Below are 16,279 nucleotides of genomic sequence, written 5' to 3' on the forward strand. Positions count from 1 at the left end.
TGCAGTGAAAGAAGAAAAATGGAAAAAAAGAGGTTTTAATAAAACCAACAGACGCTAAAACAAAAGGTGGATTAAATAGGGCTATTTTATCTCCCTCAAACCCCACATTTCTCGCATGACTGGCACTGTTGATATTCCACCAGGCGCTTCAGTGTCGAGCAACTTATCGTTTCGACAACCATTTACTGCGTACACCAAGTGCTTCTAATGTCTGTGATTTAAGTAATATGTCGCCAAAAGCAGGCGTTTGGGCGATGCACTTACACAATGTCCTTAAGACAGCGAAAACTTTAAATGATCGCGTTCAAGTGGAACAAGCTTTTATTTTTATGCAAGAAAGAGAGCACTGGGGTTATATTCTAGTCTGCACCGGAACATATATAGTAAATCAATAGTCTTACAAGTATAAATGTAGTAATGTGTGCAGCTATGAAAGGTTGGGTATCCTTGCATGTATGTGCAGTCAAAGTTTGGCGTGCGTCCGAAAGTCGAAGTTCGATTAGGCCTCCTAGCGGAAATAAATGAACTTTTACGTGAAGCCTTAGTCTCAATGAGTACAGAAGTGAAGCTATGTGATAATCTCGTAGTCGTCATTTGACCTGCATTGAAGACATAAGGACTGAACGCTATAGATACCTTGTTTAGGAATATGTAACATTCTTGTCCCGTTTGTCCTATACCAACTTTGTAGATTAGTGAACTAAGCTATTCATCATTGCCTTTCACAGCATCTTGAAACGACTTACGAGTTTTCAATGCAACTTGTATAAATGTGTCATTTTTGAAGCCTACCACTTTTTATGCTTTCGTCCCTCGGTAAACATGGGCTTTTCTGAACGTAAACCTTCTATGCTCTGACCGTGTCTCACTGTGGACTGATCTATGAATTCTCAAACGTTACTGCTGCATGATGCTATTTTTTCTAATTGTTTCGAATGGACTGTCAACACAGTGACAGGTGTCATATTTGCATTCTTCCAAATGCTAGCGTTTACAAAATCGCATACCTTTACAGGAACGTTAAGTTTAGCGTTATTCATCATATACTTGCTGAAGATATTTTATTGCTGATATTTAGGCGCCTGCTAATATGTAATAGATTTGATTGCACTAAGGTAGATTTTCGGTATATCAAACTGTTAACGTAAAACGTTTGTTTTGTAACAAAACTCGGAAATCACAGCATTTGTAAGATCAGTGATACGAAATACTCTGTACTTTCACAACTGGCCGATATCAAAACAATGCGCAGCCATTTTTTTCCCCAGAAAACAAACAATGTGGTAAATATGTAGGCGCCTGATCCATGATACCATGATCTCTAGCTTCCTGTTCTATAGTCAGTTTTAAAAAATTTGTTTTAAGAAAGTTGAATGTAAGCATCATCCCCGTTCTGTTCTCTCTTATTCTCTCATAGTATTCTGTTTCTCCCGAAGTGCTAAAAATACATCAACTTCTCTTTTCCTTTCTCTAAAATATTACCTTTGTTGGTACCCTTAGTTTCTTGTTATGTTTAGGTTGTCGTGTGTTCGTTTTTCCCCCTCTTTAACTTACGTACAAAATCTTACGATGACGCAGCTTACAAGCACCGTGACTTGAATGGTTCAAGTGGCGAAAGTTGTATAGTGGTAGTCTTTTTTTAAATTGAACTAAGCCACAGCAGGTTTACTATTATAATCACTCATTTACTCTTCATTGCCGGCTTCAATATTAATTTGTGCGTAACGTAAAACAATTTTATTGAACGCTTAACACATACCGGCTTAAAGAACAGCAAGATAGCCAGGCTCTTTCTCTTTGGTGAGAAGTAAACATACCGACAGCGTTCGTACGGTCGTCTTGCGAACAATATTGGCGTTCTAGTCTATAAAGCTAAAAGATGTTAACTTATAAGCAAGCATTACGAAGTGCCTTTTTTCCCCACATATTACAGGTAAATGAGTTAGGTGCTATCCTGCATCACTCTTGTATAAAGAGAGCACCATGACGCACACCTGTGTCACAAAGGTTATTCTATTTTTCTCTTTTTTGCGCTCACCAATAAAGTACTTCTGTAGCGGCAGCGCTAAAGCAACTGTCCGGCATCACTGCCTCGTTCTCAGCCTTTCATCACAGCCGCAAAGCCGTGCCGGGGTGCCTTGCAGAACCCGGACTCCCTAATTCACCGAGTGATGGCTACGAAACAAGGCTAGCGAAACCGTTAGTCCAGCCTGCCTAGCACTCTGCGCACCCCCGTCTATTTTGCGAGCCGCGGAATCACGATCGCGCCAGAGAAGCGCGGGGAACTGGGGTGCGCGACGGCCTCAATTAAAACGAGTTCGCCTCGCGCTCGCCTGGCGGCGCCACCGAGGTCCGAGCGCTCGCAGCGCACCCTGCCGGCGTTTCATCCCGCCGCTTCCCGCGCTCGGAAGGGAAGCCTCGTTGCGGCGCGCGCACACAAGTGGAGCATCGAGGCGGAGAGCGAGTGGCGTTCGGCTGGTGTAGTTCGGCGCTGGAATGATGGCGGCGCGCGCGGCCATTGGCGCAAGTAAATAATGTTTTGCCGGCCCGGAGGAATTGCCGCATTCCTCGTTCCTGATTGGCCGGAAAGCGAGCGGGCTCTCCAGGTCTGGAGCGGGTGGGTAGGGGGTTCTCGGGAGAGAGAGGCGGCGTGGGAGGGGAAAAAGGGGAATAGTGGGAAAACGGGAGTCGGCGTTATGCGAGGGTGCTGAAAGCGAAAGCCGGGCGTTGAGGTAACGCGGCTCGCGAAGCGCGACAGGGAGAAAGAGCCGTCGAGGCAGACCCACCAGGCCAGGAAAAGCGTGACTCACGCCGTAACTTTTCGGTCGCAGGCGAAGGTCTGTGAAGAGGCGACCATGACTTTTTTTGTCGAGGCGCGGTCCCCTCCATTTTCAATTTGCCGACTGTCTCCCGGGTTTGTTTCTCCCCGCAGAATCACACGTATACTCACAAACGCGCGGGGGTTTCCCCCGAGCTCTTGTTTTGGCGGACTTGGTGTCGGTTCTGTGTTGTCGGAGTGTGCCGCATTTAGGCGGGGTTGCGGCAGACGTACCCGTTAAACTCCATAAAACTGCAAGAGCGGCTAGCACTATGCGTAGCTGGCGTTGATAGAGAGTTTTAGTTTAGGGTACGCAAGCCGCTTGTGTACCCTAAACTGAAACTATTTTGAATGAGTGCTTCGCGGGTGACTTGGTGGAGCAGCACTGGAGACCGTAGTTTCGGCCTGTAGCTTCTCGCTAAGCCTTTATTTAAAAGATCTCAAACAGAGGCCGTCGCTTAGTTATTCCGGGAAAGGAGGGAGAATATTGTCAAGAGGATGGTAACTAGTATGTTTCTAGAGTTCTTATGAACGACTGGTAAGGCGCCTAATGATGTGAAATTAGTGTGATATTTTTTTCTTTCTCTATTTGTGCTTGTCGTATGCCCTAAATTCACATCTCGAAAGGCGTCGAATGACAGCGAAAGATGCAATACCGTGAATAAAATGCTCCCATAAATCTGTGATGACTATTGCATAGGACGGATTCCGAATTAAGGAAGGCTGGCACTATACTGGCAAAGCTAAAAGTTGCACGAAAATTTGTTTGATGGTTCACGCATATCCTTGTAAACTAGCTACTCAGTGATCAATATTAAGTTGGAGTATGAGGCGTCAATGAAAGTTATGAACTGAGGTCTTGCTCAGGCTAGCGTGCAAGGCACCCGCATAGGGCGCCGGAATGTCTGCATAAGTAAATACTCGAGACGTATCCCTCTGGAGCGTACAGTTTCAAAAACGCAGTTCCTGTTTGAAAGGTTTCGGGTTTCTTGCTAAGAAAGATTCTGAAAGCTTGTGAATAATGCTGCTGGGCTTTTGGAAAACTGAGATTAAAAAGCTAATAGTACACGTGTTCCAGTTAAAATCATTCGAGTCCTCAAGTATCTGCGAAAGACTGCATGAAAAGCTTTGTAATTCTGCGTACTGTAAACAATACTAATCTGATAACATACTTATTTTTTGCGTGTACTCATGAAATGCTGTTTGCCGGAAAAGAGGGTTTTTTACTCCAGCCCGCTACCTGTATGTCAGTTCGCTATAAAACTTTTTTATTTGCCCAGCGAACGAAATTCCTTAGCCCCTGTAAATATACTGACATCATATTATTGATGTCTTAAGAATATTTTTAGAATGTAGTTGGCGCAACTCAAGCGTGTAATCAGTGACCGAGCGCGGCACATTGCAATTCTCTGTGTAATCCGCATGATGAAACAAACTCTTACTTTCGGAGGCAAAGAAACTGGGAATTTCAGTGGCTGGTTCTTCAGGTTATAGGTCCCACCACAAAGATCACCGAACTCATGATTCAAGTTGAATGCACCTATATGCAAGCAAGGAAAAAGAAATTATCATTTCGAGTGCATCTTGATCAGCTGCCCTCCCTGTACCACTATGGAATGCCAGTTTCACTACTCTAGTAACAGTGGCATCTTCTCAGCATGGCCATGTCGACTTACTTCTGACTTACTTCTTATTGACGATCCTATTCCATGTGAAGTGGGCTCTGCGGCTGAGTTTCAAATAGCGTCCACATCTTGCGCCTAACGAGGATTGTCACATATAGATCGTATTAATATGACACAGCGCGTAAAGCGTAACTTTCCTGTTGCTGCTGGTATACAGTTTGAGTAACGCGGTGGTGAAAAGCGAGAGAGAGAGTGAAAATGTCGGTACAATCAACGTTGGGTCTTGATATCTATGTGAGTGGTAGCTCGCGCATTACGACAAGAGCCGCGCTGCAGATTTCCAAGACTAACGCCTCGGTGAACCACTGTGATGACCGTTGCAGAGAAAGCTGAACATTTATTCAGAACTAAAACGTGTTGAACCATAAAGCATGGTGTAGCTGGTCTTGTAGAAACGCGAAAGGGCGAAAAAAAGAGAGAGAGAGACACGCAGAGAGAGAAAGGGTGAGAGAGAATCCACTTACGAAGACAGCCATATTTGCTGGACCGATTAAAGTAGCAAAAATTAACACAATGACAAAACAGCCTTTCTGTACAAGGAGCACTTGTGGTTTTGATTCGATTTAAAAATGATTAGGAAGATATATTTAGTGTCTGAAAAATGGTCTACGAAAGTCGTTGCTAATAGCAAACACGAATCCCCACGGCGTACAATGCGGAAAAATGCACGTTTTTCCGTCAGCGCCGTGACTTGATATTTATACACTGAACGCGCTCTCGAAAGACCTTATTCAGCTAAGTCCGACGTGTAACAGCGGACGTTGCTTTTGTCACCCCTAATTATCTCTTTTTTTCATTTGTGCCATCTTATGCAATCAAACGCAGGGCTCGATAGTCAAGTTCAAGAGACCGGCAAGGACCTCTACTGGTTTTGAAGCGGCCCTGTTCGTCATATACCTCCCTCAGCGACGCCAAGTGACTCGCAGTAAAGAAGAAACCGCAGACGTTCGGAAGGAGTGTGATTCGTAACGAACTGCACATGTGCAAGCGAGTGAAGAGTGCGCCGACAGTTATTCACCACGTGACCGGGCGCTTCAGTCAGTGAACATTCTGCGACCCAGAAGGACGCCGCGAGCAAACTTTGTGTGTCCGCATTTTTTTTCTTGTTGTGCATGTGTGTGTACGTGTACCACCTTGTGAGTGAGCGTGACACCTTGTATTTTGCGGGCGTGGTATATCGATCAACATGGTTAACCTAACCTCTTTCGAAAGCTGTCGGTCATTCTACATTGGAGCGTTCTCAAGCCCGCAAGTATACCTTACCGGCCTGCCCTGCTCAGTGACTAACGTTCGAATTTCTTCGTGACTCTTAGCGCATCGTTCGCACTCATCCGATGCGCCTATGAGGCGGAGATCTTCCTGTGCGTAACGGTCGAGTCGTAGCATCTCATGACGACGTAAGCGCTACAAGTCAAATGCATTTATTTACGAGTCAAGAGTATACCGCGCCATTTTAAAGAAAAGTTCATGCAACTTTTCTTCTTCAATGACAGTTGAGGCACATCATGGCGCTGTACGATAAACGGGACACGCGCAATGTTGTCGTTAAAGCTTTCACGCAGAAGTGCTATAAGCATTGTGTTTGGCGCGTGTTTCTTGACACAAGTCTGAGGAATACTTTCAGTTTTACGAGAGATTCGAGTGAGCCAGGTTTTGTGAATGCTCATGTTTAATGAGGCGCAATGTACAGGTGGTTGTGTCTTTCCATCGCCCATGTGTGCGTGTGTGTGTGTGTCTGTGTGTGCATGTGTGCGTGAAACCAGACCGGATGGTATCTGGACAAAATGGAGCCCCGTGTTTAATTCCTTCTTCTCGCGTTAATTTATTCCAGTAATCGCTTGTAGCTGCACACGCCGCCGTCGTGCATAAACAGTTTCGGCTGCCCTGCGAAGCCAATTAGTCGGCGTGCGCATTACGAGCTTGAACCCTGTGGACCGGTGTGTTGAGGTTATTTATGAGTTGTGTAGATTATAGACCTACTCGAGGCGCTGTCGGCGTCGTATGCGCACAGATATACCTATGAATAAATGAGGAAAGACTACCTGCGTCAGCGCGCACTGAGCATGCCTGTCTTTTGTGCATAATTTTATTCTCCAGATTTCGTGTCCGGGTCACTGTGTCTACGAAGCCTGTACAAAGGAAGAAATATAATGAGTTCTGTGAGCACTTCATGTTGTCTGCGGCTGATTTTTTCTAGTTCCCTAAAAAAAAAAACGGAATTGCTAAACACTCATGCTCCCTCGAACGGTTTCCTTTCCTTAAGAAAGCTTTGGTGCCTCGATTCGACAGTCATGCTGTATAAATGTGGGAAGCTTTTGATACAAACGTACGCTTTGCCGGGAGACCCTGATGTGTACTCTTAGTGCATCCGTTATATTTTATTTAATTGATATTGCTATCAAATGACAGCACTATACCTTATCTCGCCCTAGCTTCGAGATCATTGCATTCTCGGGGAAGCAAAAGGACTCACAAGCGCTCGTCTAGTACTCATTAGACGTCTAGTACTCAAGAAGCTCATTAGTGCTTCGTTGGCATTGTGCATATTATAAATGTCTGCCGCCATACTCATAGGTTTTTAGGTTCCTGGAACGGTCTGTCGTGTAAGCGGCTAAGGCCGAACATGTCATCGGGAGCCGTAGTTTGTGCGTTGGCACAAAATGTCTTCTATAGTCTCATCACGTGCACAGGCGTTGCATGTGGTACTGTTTCTTTCCATTCTGATGAGGAATGAATAATCTTTCGTGAATTTGATACCCGACCACGGGCGGCACAGTAACAGTTGTTTCACGAGTGCCCGGGTGAGAGGCGAAATCGCATGTCAGAGTTCAGAGAACTTAATCGCGAGCTTACAAAACTGGGTGAATGGCAATGTCGAAGTGTACTGCTACGTGCAAGCGAGTAAGGATACCGCGCTGCATCGGTTCCTGACAGTGGTATTGGTAAACGCTGATCTTGGTGAGCCAAGCCTACTGTTTCATTTGGCCTGTCGCTGCCGGCAATTCAGCAGTGGCACGGTAGCCACTCAAATATAATGTCGTAGCTGTTCTCGAAGTATGTCTAATTTCATATACCGTCTGTTCACGAGAACCATTATGCAAGACAAGCTGAAGCGTTTGTAGGGTGACCTTGGGATCGCAAAATATTGTCCATCGATTAGGCGGTTGTTGAATCAAAATAGAGATGGCACCATAGAAAACTGCAGATTCTTCTGCTGTGGATGGCGTACCATGCTAAAACTAATGTTGTATAAAACCACAGCTCAATCGGTCAATCAAGCTCAGGTAGGACAGTTGGAGCTGATAGAACCGTCCATGTGGATATATGTGCACAGTAATAAAGAGGGACTAATTTATGAGAAAAAGTGACAGCCGCTTCAAGACACATGCTGACATGACAGCCTTCTTGGCAGTCACACGAAATGAGAGGCGCACGTGAGGTCGCCGGAGACACTACAATGCAGATCGCAGGCGCTTCACAAGCTCGAAGCCATGCTGATAGTGAGTCACGGTGACCGGCCACAACACCGGAGAGGAACGGTAAATTTAAACTCCATCCCACACAAAAAAAACGACGAGTTAGACATCAGTTACATGTATGTCAGAGTGTGCTGACTTGAGAGCTATTGGATGAGTCGCACCCACATAATAACAAAGAGATACGCCGGTGCAGCCTTTAACCCTGTGGAATGCCGCGACTTTGCTGATGCGCGTACATTCGTTTCTTCTTGAGAGATGCTGTGGAGCACTTGAATAGGGATCCAAGATGGCACCCGCGAGGTCAGAAGTCTGAAGCGGTTGTGAACACGAAATTCAGGGATGGTGGTGACTGGTAAACATTTTTACGGCAGCCTCGGAATGACATAAAGGAGAGACACGTGCATGAATGGACTGATATTTGTGTTCTTCCTGTACCTCATTATTTTTGCAGCCGGAGTCTCACACTGCACCAACGACGTTGGAGTATACGTAAGGCAGGAGCCTGGAATTATGGTAAATTGCAGAGAATTTAGAGAAAGCGAAGCAAGTTAAGCCATGATGGAATCGCACATGGACATGAGCTGCGACGACCTCTGTCAATATTTCACTTTTAGTCGATCGCTTGACGCCCTATTTAGCAACTGCGCTAAAAAGCTCCGCAGAGTGTCACGCGAACAAGCAACGCGCCGCTGAGCGATCCTTACGGACGCTTGTCGTCGCATTCCTTTGGCTGCGCAAGCTCGCGAGACACCTCTTCTAGGAAATGCAGAGTTGGCACCTGGTGAAAGCAGGCAAGGAGAACGCGCGTGGAGGAAGCCGCGTCAGAAGGGCGGGGATGAACGAGTCTTTCACCGGCAAGCGAAAAAGATAAGGTGGAGAGAGCGCAGCGCTGATGGACGAGGCAAAAGGAACTGCAACGTTCATCGAAGGAGGGCGTCTTACGCCAGCTCAGAGACAAATGGGGGCACGGTTGCACGTACCTGCTTAAGCGACACATTTGCTTGCGTTGACTTTGTTACGTATAGATAGCTTCAATGAGCAAGGGCTTAAGGGGAAGAACACTGACTGATTTCAGAAAAAGGTGGTACACCTGTATTTGCAGAGCATGTTCCCCAAACAATCATATATGTGGCTTAATATTGTTGACTGGGAATAGACAGTGCTCTTTGGTGATATTTGCAAGTGCTGCGGTTTTTTCAATGAAGTTCAGCAAATGTTCATTCAATAGATGCCTATCGCACAGCTTTCCCAGTCAAGAAACCCAACAGGCTGTCGGCCTGTCAGCTTGTCAGCTATACGTTATTTTGGCTTGTAAGTCTGTCAGCCTGTAAGTCTGTCAGCCTGTAAATCTGTCAGCCTGTCAGTCTGTCAGCCTGTCAGTCTGTCAGCCTGTCAGCCTGTCAGCCTGTCAGCCTGTCAGCCTGTCAGCCTGTCAGCCTGTCAGCCTGGCGGCCTGAAATTCTGCTGGTACGTACTATTGGCTGCCGCCGCCTGAGGCAACATTCTCCGACGATCACATTGAGCGATAGCTTCACTTTCACGAGATTTCACGATTCAGCGGTCAAGATTCTTGCATTCACCCGATGCTTGTGTGCAGCTGTCCATTGTTGATCCTCGCAAAAGTGAAACTACCTCTGAAAGTGATCTTCTGAGAATACATCCCTATAGTGGTCTGCGTACCAAGCATGCTTGACTACGCTGATAGTTGCTGTATAGAAAATACACCTTTGATTGATCATTTCAAAGTTTTATTACACAGTAATAATACACCCGGCCTTAATAGAACTAGCATATTCATATATATATCTAATACAGTTGAATTCCGCCACACTGAATACCGCTACAACAAAATTTCCAGGACAACGAATAATTCTTCATTCCCCGTCAGTATCCCATAGAAATTAGAGCCCCAAGTATCTCTGCACGAGCCATTTTTGGTGAGCGTTTCCGCTTCAACGAAATTTTCGAAGTCAAAATCAAAACCAGAAAAAGTGTTATAGGTAAAAGTTTAAGTTAAATCCAAAGCCGTAGTAAGCACGAAATCATGTGATTGCAGTTTCGCCATTCTGGTTTTTTTTTTTTCGTGGTCGCGTCACTCGCAGCGTGTCTCTTCGACGACGAGCTTTCATCCATGCGTGGGACGAGATGTCAACACAAAACCCTTTCCCTCAAGCAGAAAGCTGAAATCATCACCCAAGCTGTGAGTGGAAGGAAGGAAGTGGCAATCGCTGAAGACTTTGGGATTCCGGCCAGTTCGCTGTGTACGATTCTAGGAAATAAGGACAGCGTAAAAAAGGCACTTGCTTCAGGCACATCTTCCAAGCACAAAAAGGTGACGCGGCCCCTCCATGAAGAGCTGGACAAGGCGGTGCATGCGTGGTTTGTTGAAGTACACGGCAAGAACGTCCTCAATGGAAGCATCGTCCAGCAAAAAGCCTTGAACCACGCCTGCCTACTCGGCATTGACGATTTTAAAGCCAGCGTTGGCTGGCTGAACTGTTTCAAGGTCCTCCATAACATCATCGGAAAAGTGTTGTGCAGCAAATCGATGTCCGCAGACGTTGACGGAGCTTGGAAGGTGAGCAATGTGGCCGGCATTTTAAGCAACTTCACGCCGGCAGACATCTACAATGCCAATGAGACCGGGCTATTCTACGAGATGTTGCCGGCCAGGATGCTCGACATTAAGGAGCAGCACTGTCACAGCGGCAAACAGCAAAAAATGTGTGACGGTGCTGCTTTGCACAAACATGGATGGCTCTGACAAGCGTCCTCCATTACTCATTGGAAAAGTGCCAAGCCGCACTGTTTCAAGGGATCCCGTAGCCTACCTGTGCAGTACAAGGCGAACAACAAGTCATGGACGACCCGTGCTATTTTCACAGAGTGGGTGGTGGCATTCGACTGCAACATGAAGCGGCAGGACCATAAAGTTTGCTTGCTTCTGGACAATTGTTCAGCCCATCACTCCGAAGAAGGCAAGCTCACTAACACGGAGCTGATGTTTTCCCCTACAAATTGCACATCTGTCCTACACCCTCTCGAACAGGGTGCGATTCTGAGCCTGAAGCACGCTTACCGCGGGAGGTTAATTCAGCGGCTGCTCTTCAACAGTAAAACCAGCCAAGACACGAAGGTGGACATGTACGTGGCACTGCAAATTATGTCTGCTGCCAGGAACACACTGGGTCACTCAATAATTGCAAACTGTTTTAGGCACCCGGATTTGCCGAAGATCTATCCTTAGACTCTGATGTAGTAGTTCTGCGGAAACCCGCAAGGTGGAGAGAAGTAATGAATAAAGGGAAAATGAGACATCCACCTGTTCGTAGCAATTGCTACAAAGGAAACCCATACGGGTTCCTAGAAAGAAAAGCCTCATAGTTGAAGAAAAAGTCCCTGACCAGGACGAATTTTTCTTTAACTATGAGGCTTTTCTTTTGAGGAACCCGCATGGGCTTCCTTTGCAGCAATTGCTACGAACAGGTGGGTGTCTCATTTTCCCTTTATTCATTATCCTTAGACGAAGAGGCGTCAGCGGCACTGGGGATCACGGCCGCCTGGAAAACACTGGAAAAAATGGGAAATGTGTTGCCCAATCTCGAGCTTGATGAATACATCGGTGCTGACGATTGTGCTATAGTTCATGAAGAGGTGAATGATGAGCAGATTATCAAAGCCGCCTGCAATGATGAAGACTCTTCTGATGTCGAAGATGACGTACAGGATGTGCCTGCTGAGGCAACTGCCTCACAGGTGATGGACGCTTTCGATGTAATGAGGAATTTTGTTGATGTCCGTGAAGACGATGTCGCGATGGGTCTGCAGACTGAATGTGAAAATCACGTGACAGCAGTGCTCACCGTGAAGCGCAAATAAGCCAAGCTTACAGATTTTTGGCATTAAAAGTTTTTGCTTCTGCTTGAGCAATTATTTCTGCGCTTCGTATCAAATTTCTGTGATAACGAAGAACTAATTTTTTTTCGGGCACCGTAAATTTCATTGTAGCGGGATTCAACTGCATATAAAGTCCCCCCTTTCTTTTTGAAGCGGTCGCAAGTACGGGCTCCCACGTACCAAGATGTGAAATCAGCTTTACTTCGCTGGATGTAGAAAGCAAACGCAGCCCACCTTCCCGTCAATGGGACGATACTGCGGGAGATGGCCAGCAACTTGGCTCTACAACTTCGGCATGCAGAGTTCAAGTGTAGCAATGGATGGTTCAGCAGTTTTAAAGAGCGCAATAATTTGACCTTCGTAGCAGTCTGTGGCGAGAGCGGCAGCGCAAAAAGAGGGTCATTGACGCCTGGAAGGAACACATGTTGGCTCCATTGCTTAGCGAGTACGGTACAGACGATGTGTACAACGTTGACAAGGCAGTCCTTTTTTTACAAGATGCTGCAAACGTTTGCAGTGAAGGACACCGCGGTCAAGGGTAAAAAGCAGGGAAAGGAAACAATCATTGTTCTGTTCGGTGCGAACATGTGTGGCAAACACAAGCTGCCGCTACTTGTAGTTGGAAAGAGTGGGAAGCCTCGCTGCTTTAAAAATGCACGGCTGCCGCCAAGAGATGAGCTTATCATACCGGCACAGCAAGAAAGCTTGGGTCACAGGCGCAATATTTGAAGATTATGTTCGGCAGGTTGGCCGCAAGTTCGCGGCCACAGGCAGGAATGTACTCTTTGTTGATAATTGCCCAGCGCATGGCGTCATCCCACACCTGAAAGTTATCCGGATGGTATTTCTTCCTCCGAACACCACGTCGATCTCGCGGCCAATGGACCAAGGCGTCATTCAACACACAAGGAAGATTTACCGCCACCACCTGGTCGAGCGCATGCTCCTTTGCTTCGACAACGGCAAGGAGTACTCCATCGACCTCCTCGGGGCCATGTGTGTTATTGTGTATGCATGGAGGCAAGTGGAACCCACTTTGGTCATGCGGTGTTTTGAACACGATGGCTTCTCGAAGGAAAGCACCGTCGATGCTGACTATTCACGTGCACTTGATGAAGAAGGAGCCGAGGATTGTGACCGCATCAGTGCACTCTGCGCAGAGATAGCGAATCCAGTGCAGTTCGCTTCGCCGAGTACAGTCGAGCCCACTTATAACGGCCCCACTTAAGACGAACGCTCGCTTATCACGAACAAGTCCGGCGTGACCGTCAAAATATACGTTTAGGCTATGGCGCTCGGTCTCAGCTACAACGAACGCCCGCGAGCCTAGCCGATCGGCTACAGCGAAAGCCTTGGTGTCGCGGACCACTTTCCACGTGGCGAGAACCGCCGACCCTGTGCTGTGCACGCTCCGAGAATTGGCTTTCCCGCGGCGTCTCGCCGGAGGCACGGAGGAGCGGCGAGGGGATCGCCGCGATAACGAGAAAAAAAAAAAAAAGCCGGCCCAGCACGCATGAGCAACGCATGAACAACGTGAACACGCAAGTCGAAGGGAAGCCTGAAAGTGACAGCTCATTGGCCACGGGACTGCACTCGCCATCGTCGACGTCGGGGCAGCGGCGAAGTTTTCCACCAATTGACAACGTAGCACGTGATCACGTGCTTTTGTACCCCCTCTTTCCCTCCTCCCCCCCCTTAACACCGCGCGTCACACCTCACATGACTGCGGGACTGTCTTGCTTGTGGTTGTGCGGTGTTGTGTGGTTGTGCTAGCGTTGTCGGCGTTGTTTCGTACTGGTGTGGTCCCGTGCCTATCCGAGATGGCCGATTCGCCGGCGTTTACTTCGACAGTGAAGCGAAAAGCTTTAAACTTGGCCACGAAACTGTTGATCTTGAAAGACCTTTCCCAAGGCGCGAAAAACCACGAACTGGTGAAAAAGTATAGTTTGTCGAAATCGACAATATCCACGATACTAAAAGAGAAGGACAAAATCTACAAGAGTGCCGCCACGGACTCTGCGACGAGGAAGCGCCTACGGAAAGCCACATATGCAGACGTTGAAGACGCGCTTCTAAAGTGGTTCCTTGATACTCGAGCACGCAATGTTCCCATCAGCGGGCCGCTGATGTTGTCCAAAGCAAAGGACTTAGCGTTCCTCCTGGACTTCCCAGATTTTTCTCCTGGCAATGGCTGGCTCCATCGCTTCAAGCTCCGCCACGGAATTATTTTCAAGACCATCAACGGCGAATCGGCATCGGTAAGCGACGAAGACATCAACATGTGGATGTCTAAAAACTTGGCCCGTGTATCAAGTTATGCTGAAAGGGATGTGTATAACGCGGATGAAACGGCGCTGTTCTATCAAATGCTGCCTGGCAAAACGCACGCTATGAAGGGTGACAAATGTGCTGGCGGCAAGCACAGCAAAGTTCGCATAACTGTGCTTTTGTGCACCAACATGGATGGAAGCGATCGATGCTTGCCATTTGTCATCGGTAAATCAAAGAGGCCACGTTGCTTCCGCACATATGTACCAGTGCGTTACAGGCATAACTCGAAGTCGTGGATGACATGCGAGTTGTTCGCGGAATGGCTTATCGACTTTGACAGCAGCATGGCGAAGAAAGGGTGCAAAGTTCTTCTGATTCTCGACAACTGTACCGCCCACCATGTCCAAGCTGTCTTATCGGCAGTTGAGTTGCTTTTTCTGCCACCAAATGTCACTTCAAAAGCGCAACCGCTGGACATGGGTGTAATACGGTCGTTTAAAGCGGCCTACAGGCGCCGTGTTGTGCTGCGGATGCTGATTGCAGTTGATCGCCCCGCTGCCAATGTGCCTCTGCAGGTCTCACTGTACTCGGCAATAGAAATGATTAAAGCGGCGTGGATCGAAGTGACACCCGAATGCATCCGGAATTGTTTTCGCAAGGCCGGCTTCGCTGACGCACCTGAAGCAGGCATTGAAGACACTGAACAAAGCCAGCCTGACGACGACTTGTGGCGACGCGTTGTTGACGCTAACCTGGCAGGCTGCGATCTTGATTGGCAAGATTTTGTTGATGTGGACGACGCTGCTGAAGTTGCGGAGTCGTTCTGCGACGAGACCGCCGTCCGGGAAGTGCGGGCATCAAGCGACGCCGAAGCATCGGACGACGACAGCAATCCGTCGGAGACAGCACCCGTAAGCGCGACCACAGCAGTGAGCCATATTGAGGCACTTAGAAATCTTGTGTATTTTAAGGCCTTGGGTGACGAACACATCGCAGCTTTGAACAAGCTTGAAACTGCCGTCATTGGGTGTGCTCTGACGAAGCAGACAACGATCACCGATTTTCTTTCTCAATAAATTTTTGTTTTGATTGATGTCAATTTTTGTGTGTGGCCCACATACCACGAACTTCTGGATAGAACGAACGAATTCCGCGTGACGCTCGGGTTCGTTATAAGCGGGCTCAACTGTATCTGAACTTTGAAAAAGATCAACAAACATGCTACTCAGATTTGGAGTGTGAACCTACCGCTGATGCGGCCAATGTGCGATCACAGCGACAATGGCGGCGCTAACGAGCCGTTCCGAGCACCCGCTCTCGGGGAAGTTATCGGATCGCTGAATGTTATCCGCAGTTTTGTTGAGTGCTACTGTGGAAATTCTCAAATGCTGCATGTAGTTGGTCAACTAGAAATAACATGACCCTTGGAGCCTTGGAGCCCTTGGAGCCTGAACATGACAGGATGTGGCAAACCGAATTTGAAGATTTTCTGCGGTCCCAATGACATCGAATTAACGAGGCATACCATTATCATTGAAAAAGAAGGTATACAATCAGTGCATTTTATCAGCGATGACATATGGGGAAGAGACTTGGAAACTGACAAAGAAGCTTGAGAACAATTTAGGAACTGCGCTAAAAGCAATGGAACGAAGAATGCTAGGCATAACTTTAAGAGACAGAAAGAGAGTGGTTTGGATCAGAGAGCAAACGGGTATAAACGACATTCTAATTGAAATGAAGAGAAAAAAATAGCGCTGGGCAGGTCATGTAATGCATAGAGTAGATAACCGTGAAGGTGACAGAATGGGTACCAAGAAAAGGGAAGTGCAGTAGAGGACGGCAAAAGACTAGGTGGTGCGACAAAATGAGGAAATTTGCGGGTGCTAGTTGGAATCAGTTGGTCCAGGACAGGGATAATTAGAGATCATGGAGAGAAGCCTTTGTCCTGGGGACGTATTCTGAAACGTTCGCCGCGGCGAAGTTTCGCACTGGCCACACCTCCGCCGTTGCGGCGCGTGCTGAATGGCTGCTTTGACAAAACTGGAAATGCACTTGCGCCACCCGATTTTCCAGTTTTGTCAAAGCAGCCATTCAGGGCGCGCCGCAACGGCGGAGGCGTGGCCAGT

The 16,279-nt window shown here is 47.4% G+C and overlaps 2 protein-coding genes across 6 annotated transcripts in view; both read left to right on the top strand.

Annotated features, from left to right (window-relative positions):
* LOC139059886 (sericin-2-like) overlaps positions 1-6,669 on the top strand; it is a 104,783-nt gene extending 98,114 nt beyond the window's left edge. For all 5 annotated transcript variants that reach the window (XM_070538414.1, XM_070538415.1, XM_070538416.1 and 2 more), the window contains one exon: positions 5,329-6,669. Coding sequence is in view for 2 of the 5 variants with exons in the window: in XM_070538415.1 (XP_070394516.1) it covers positions 5,329-5,378 (50 nt within the window). In the remaining 3 variants the exon portion in view is untranslated. The remainder of the gene's footprint in view (positions 1-5,328) is intronic.
* A 4,775-nt stretch (positions 6,670-11,444) lies between these two features.
* LOC139059887 (tigger transposable element-derived protein 6-like) lies at positions 11,445-16,210 on the top strand. The gene has a single exon (XM_070538419.1). It carries the CDS (start codon positions 13,700-13,702, stop codon positions 15,224-15,226), a length of 1,527 nt encoding a protein of 508 aa, XP_070394520.1. The 5' UTR covers positions 11,445-13,699; the 3' UTR covers positions 15,227-16,210.
* The last annotated feature ends 69 nt before the right edge of the window (positions 16,211-16,279 follow it).

This window comes from Dermacentor albipictus, chromosome 5 (genome assembly GCF_038994185.2).
Source record: "Dermacentor albipictus isolate Rhodes 1998 colony chromosome 5, USDA_Dalb.pri_finalv2, whole genome shotgun sequence".
NCBI lineage: Eukaryota > Metazoa > Arthropoda > Arachnida > Ixodida > Ixodidae > Dermacentor > Dermacentor albipictus.

Coding starts and splice junctions, on each gene's coding strand:
- LOC139059887 (XM_070538419.1), top strand. CDS start 13,700: ATGGCCGATTCGCCGGCGTTTACTTCGACAGTGAAGCGAAAAGCTTTA.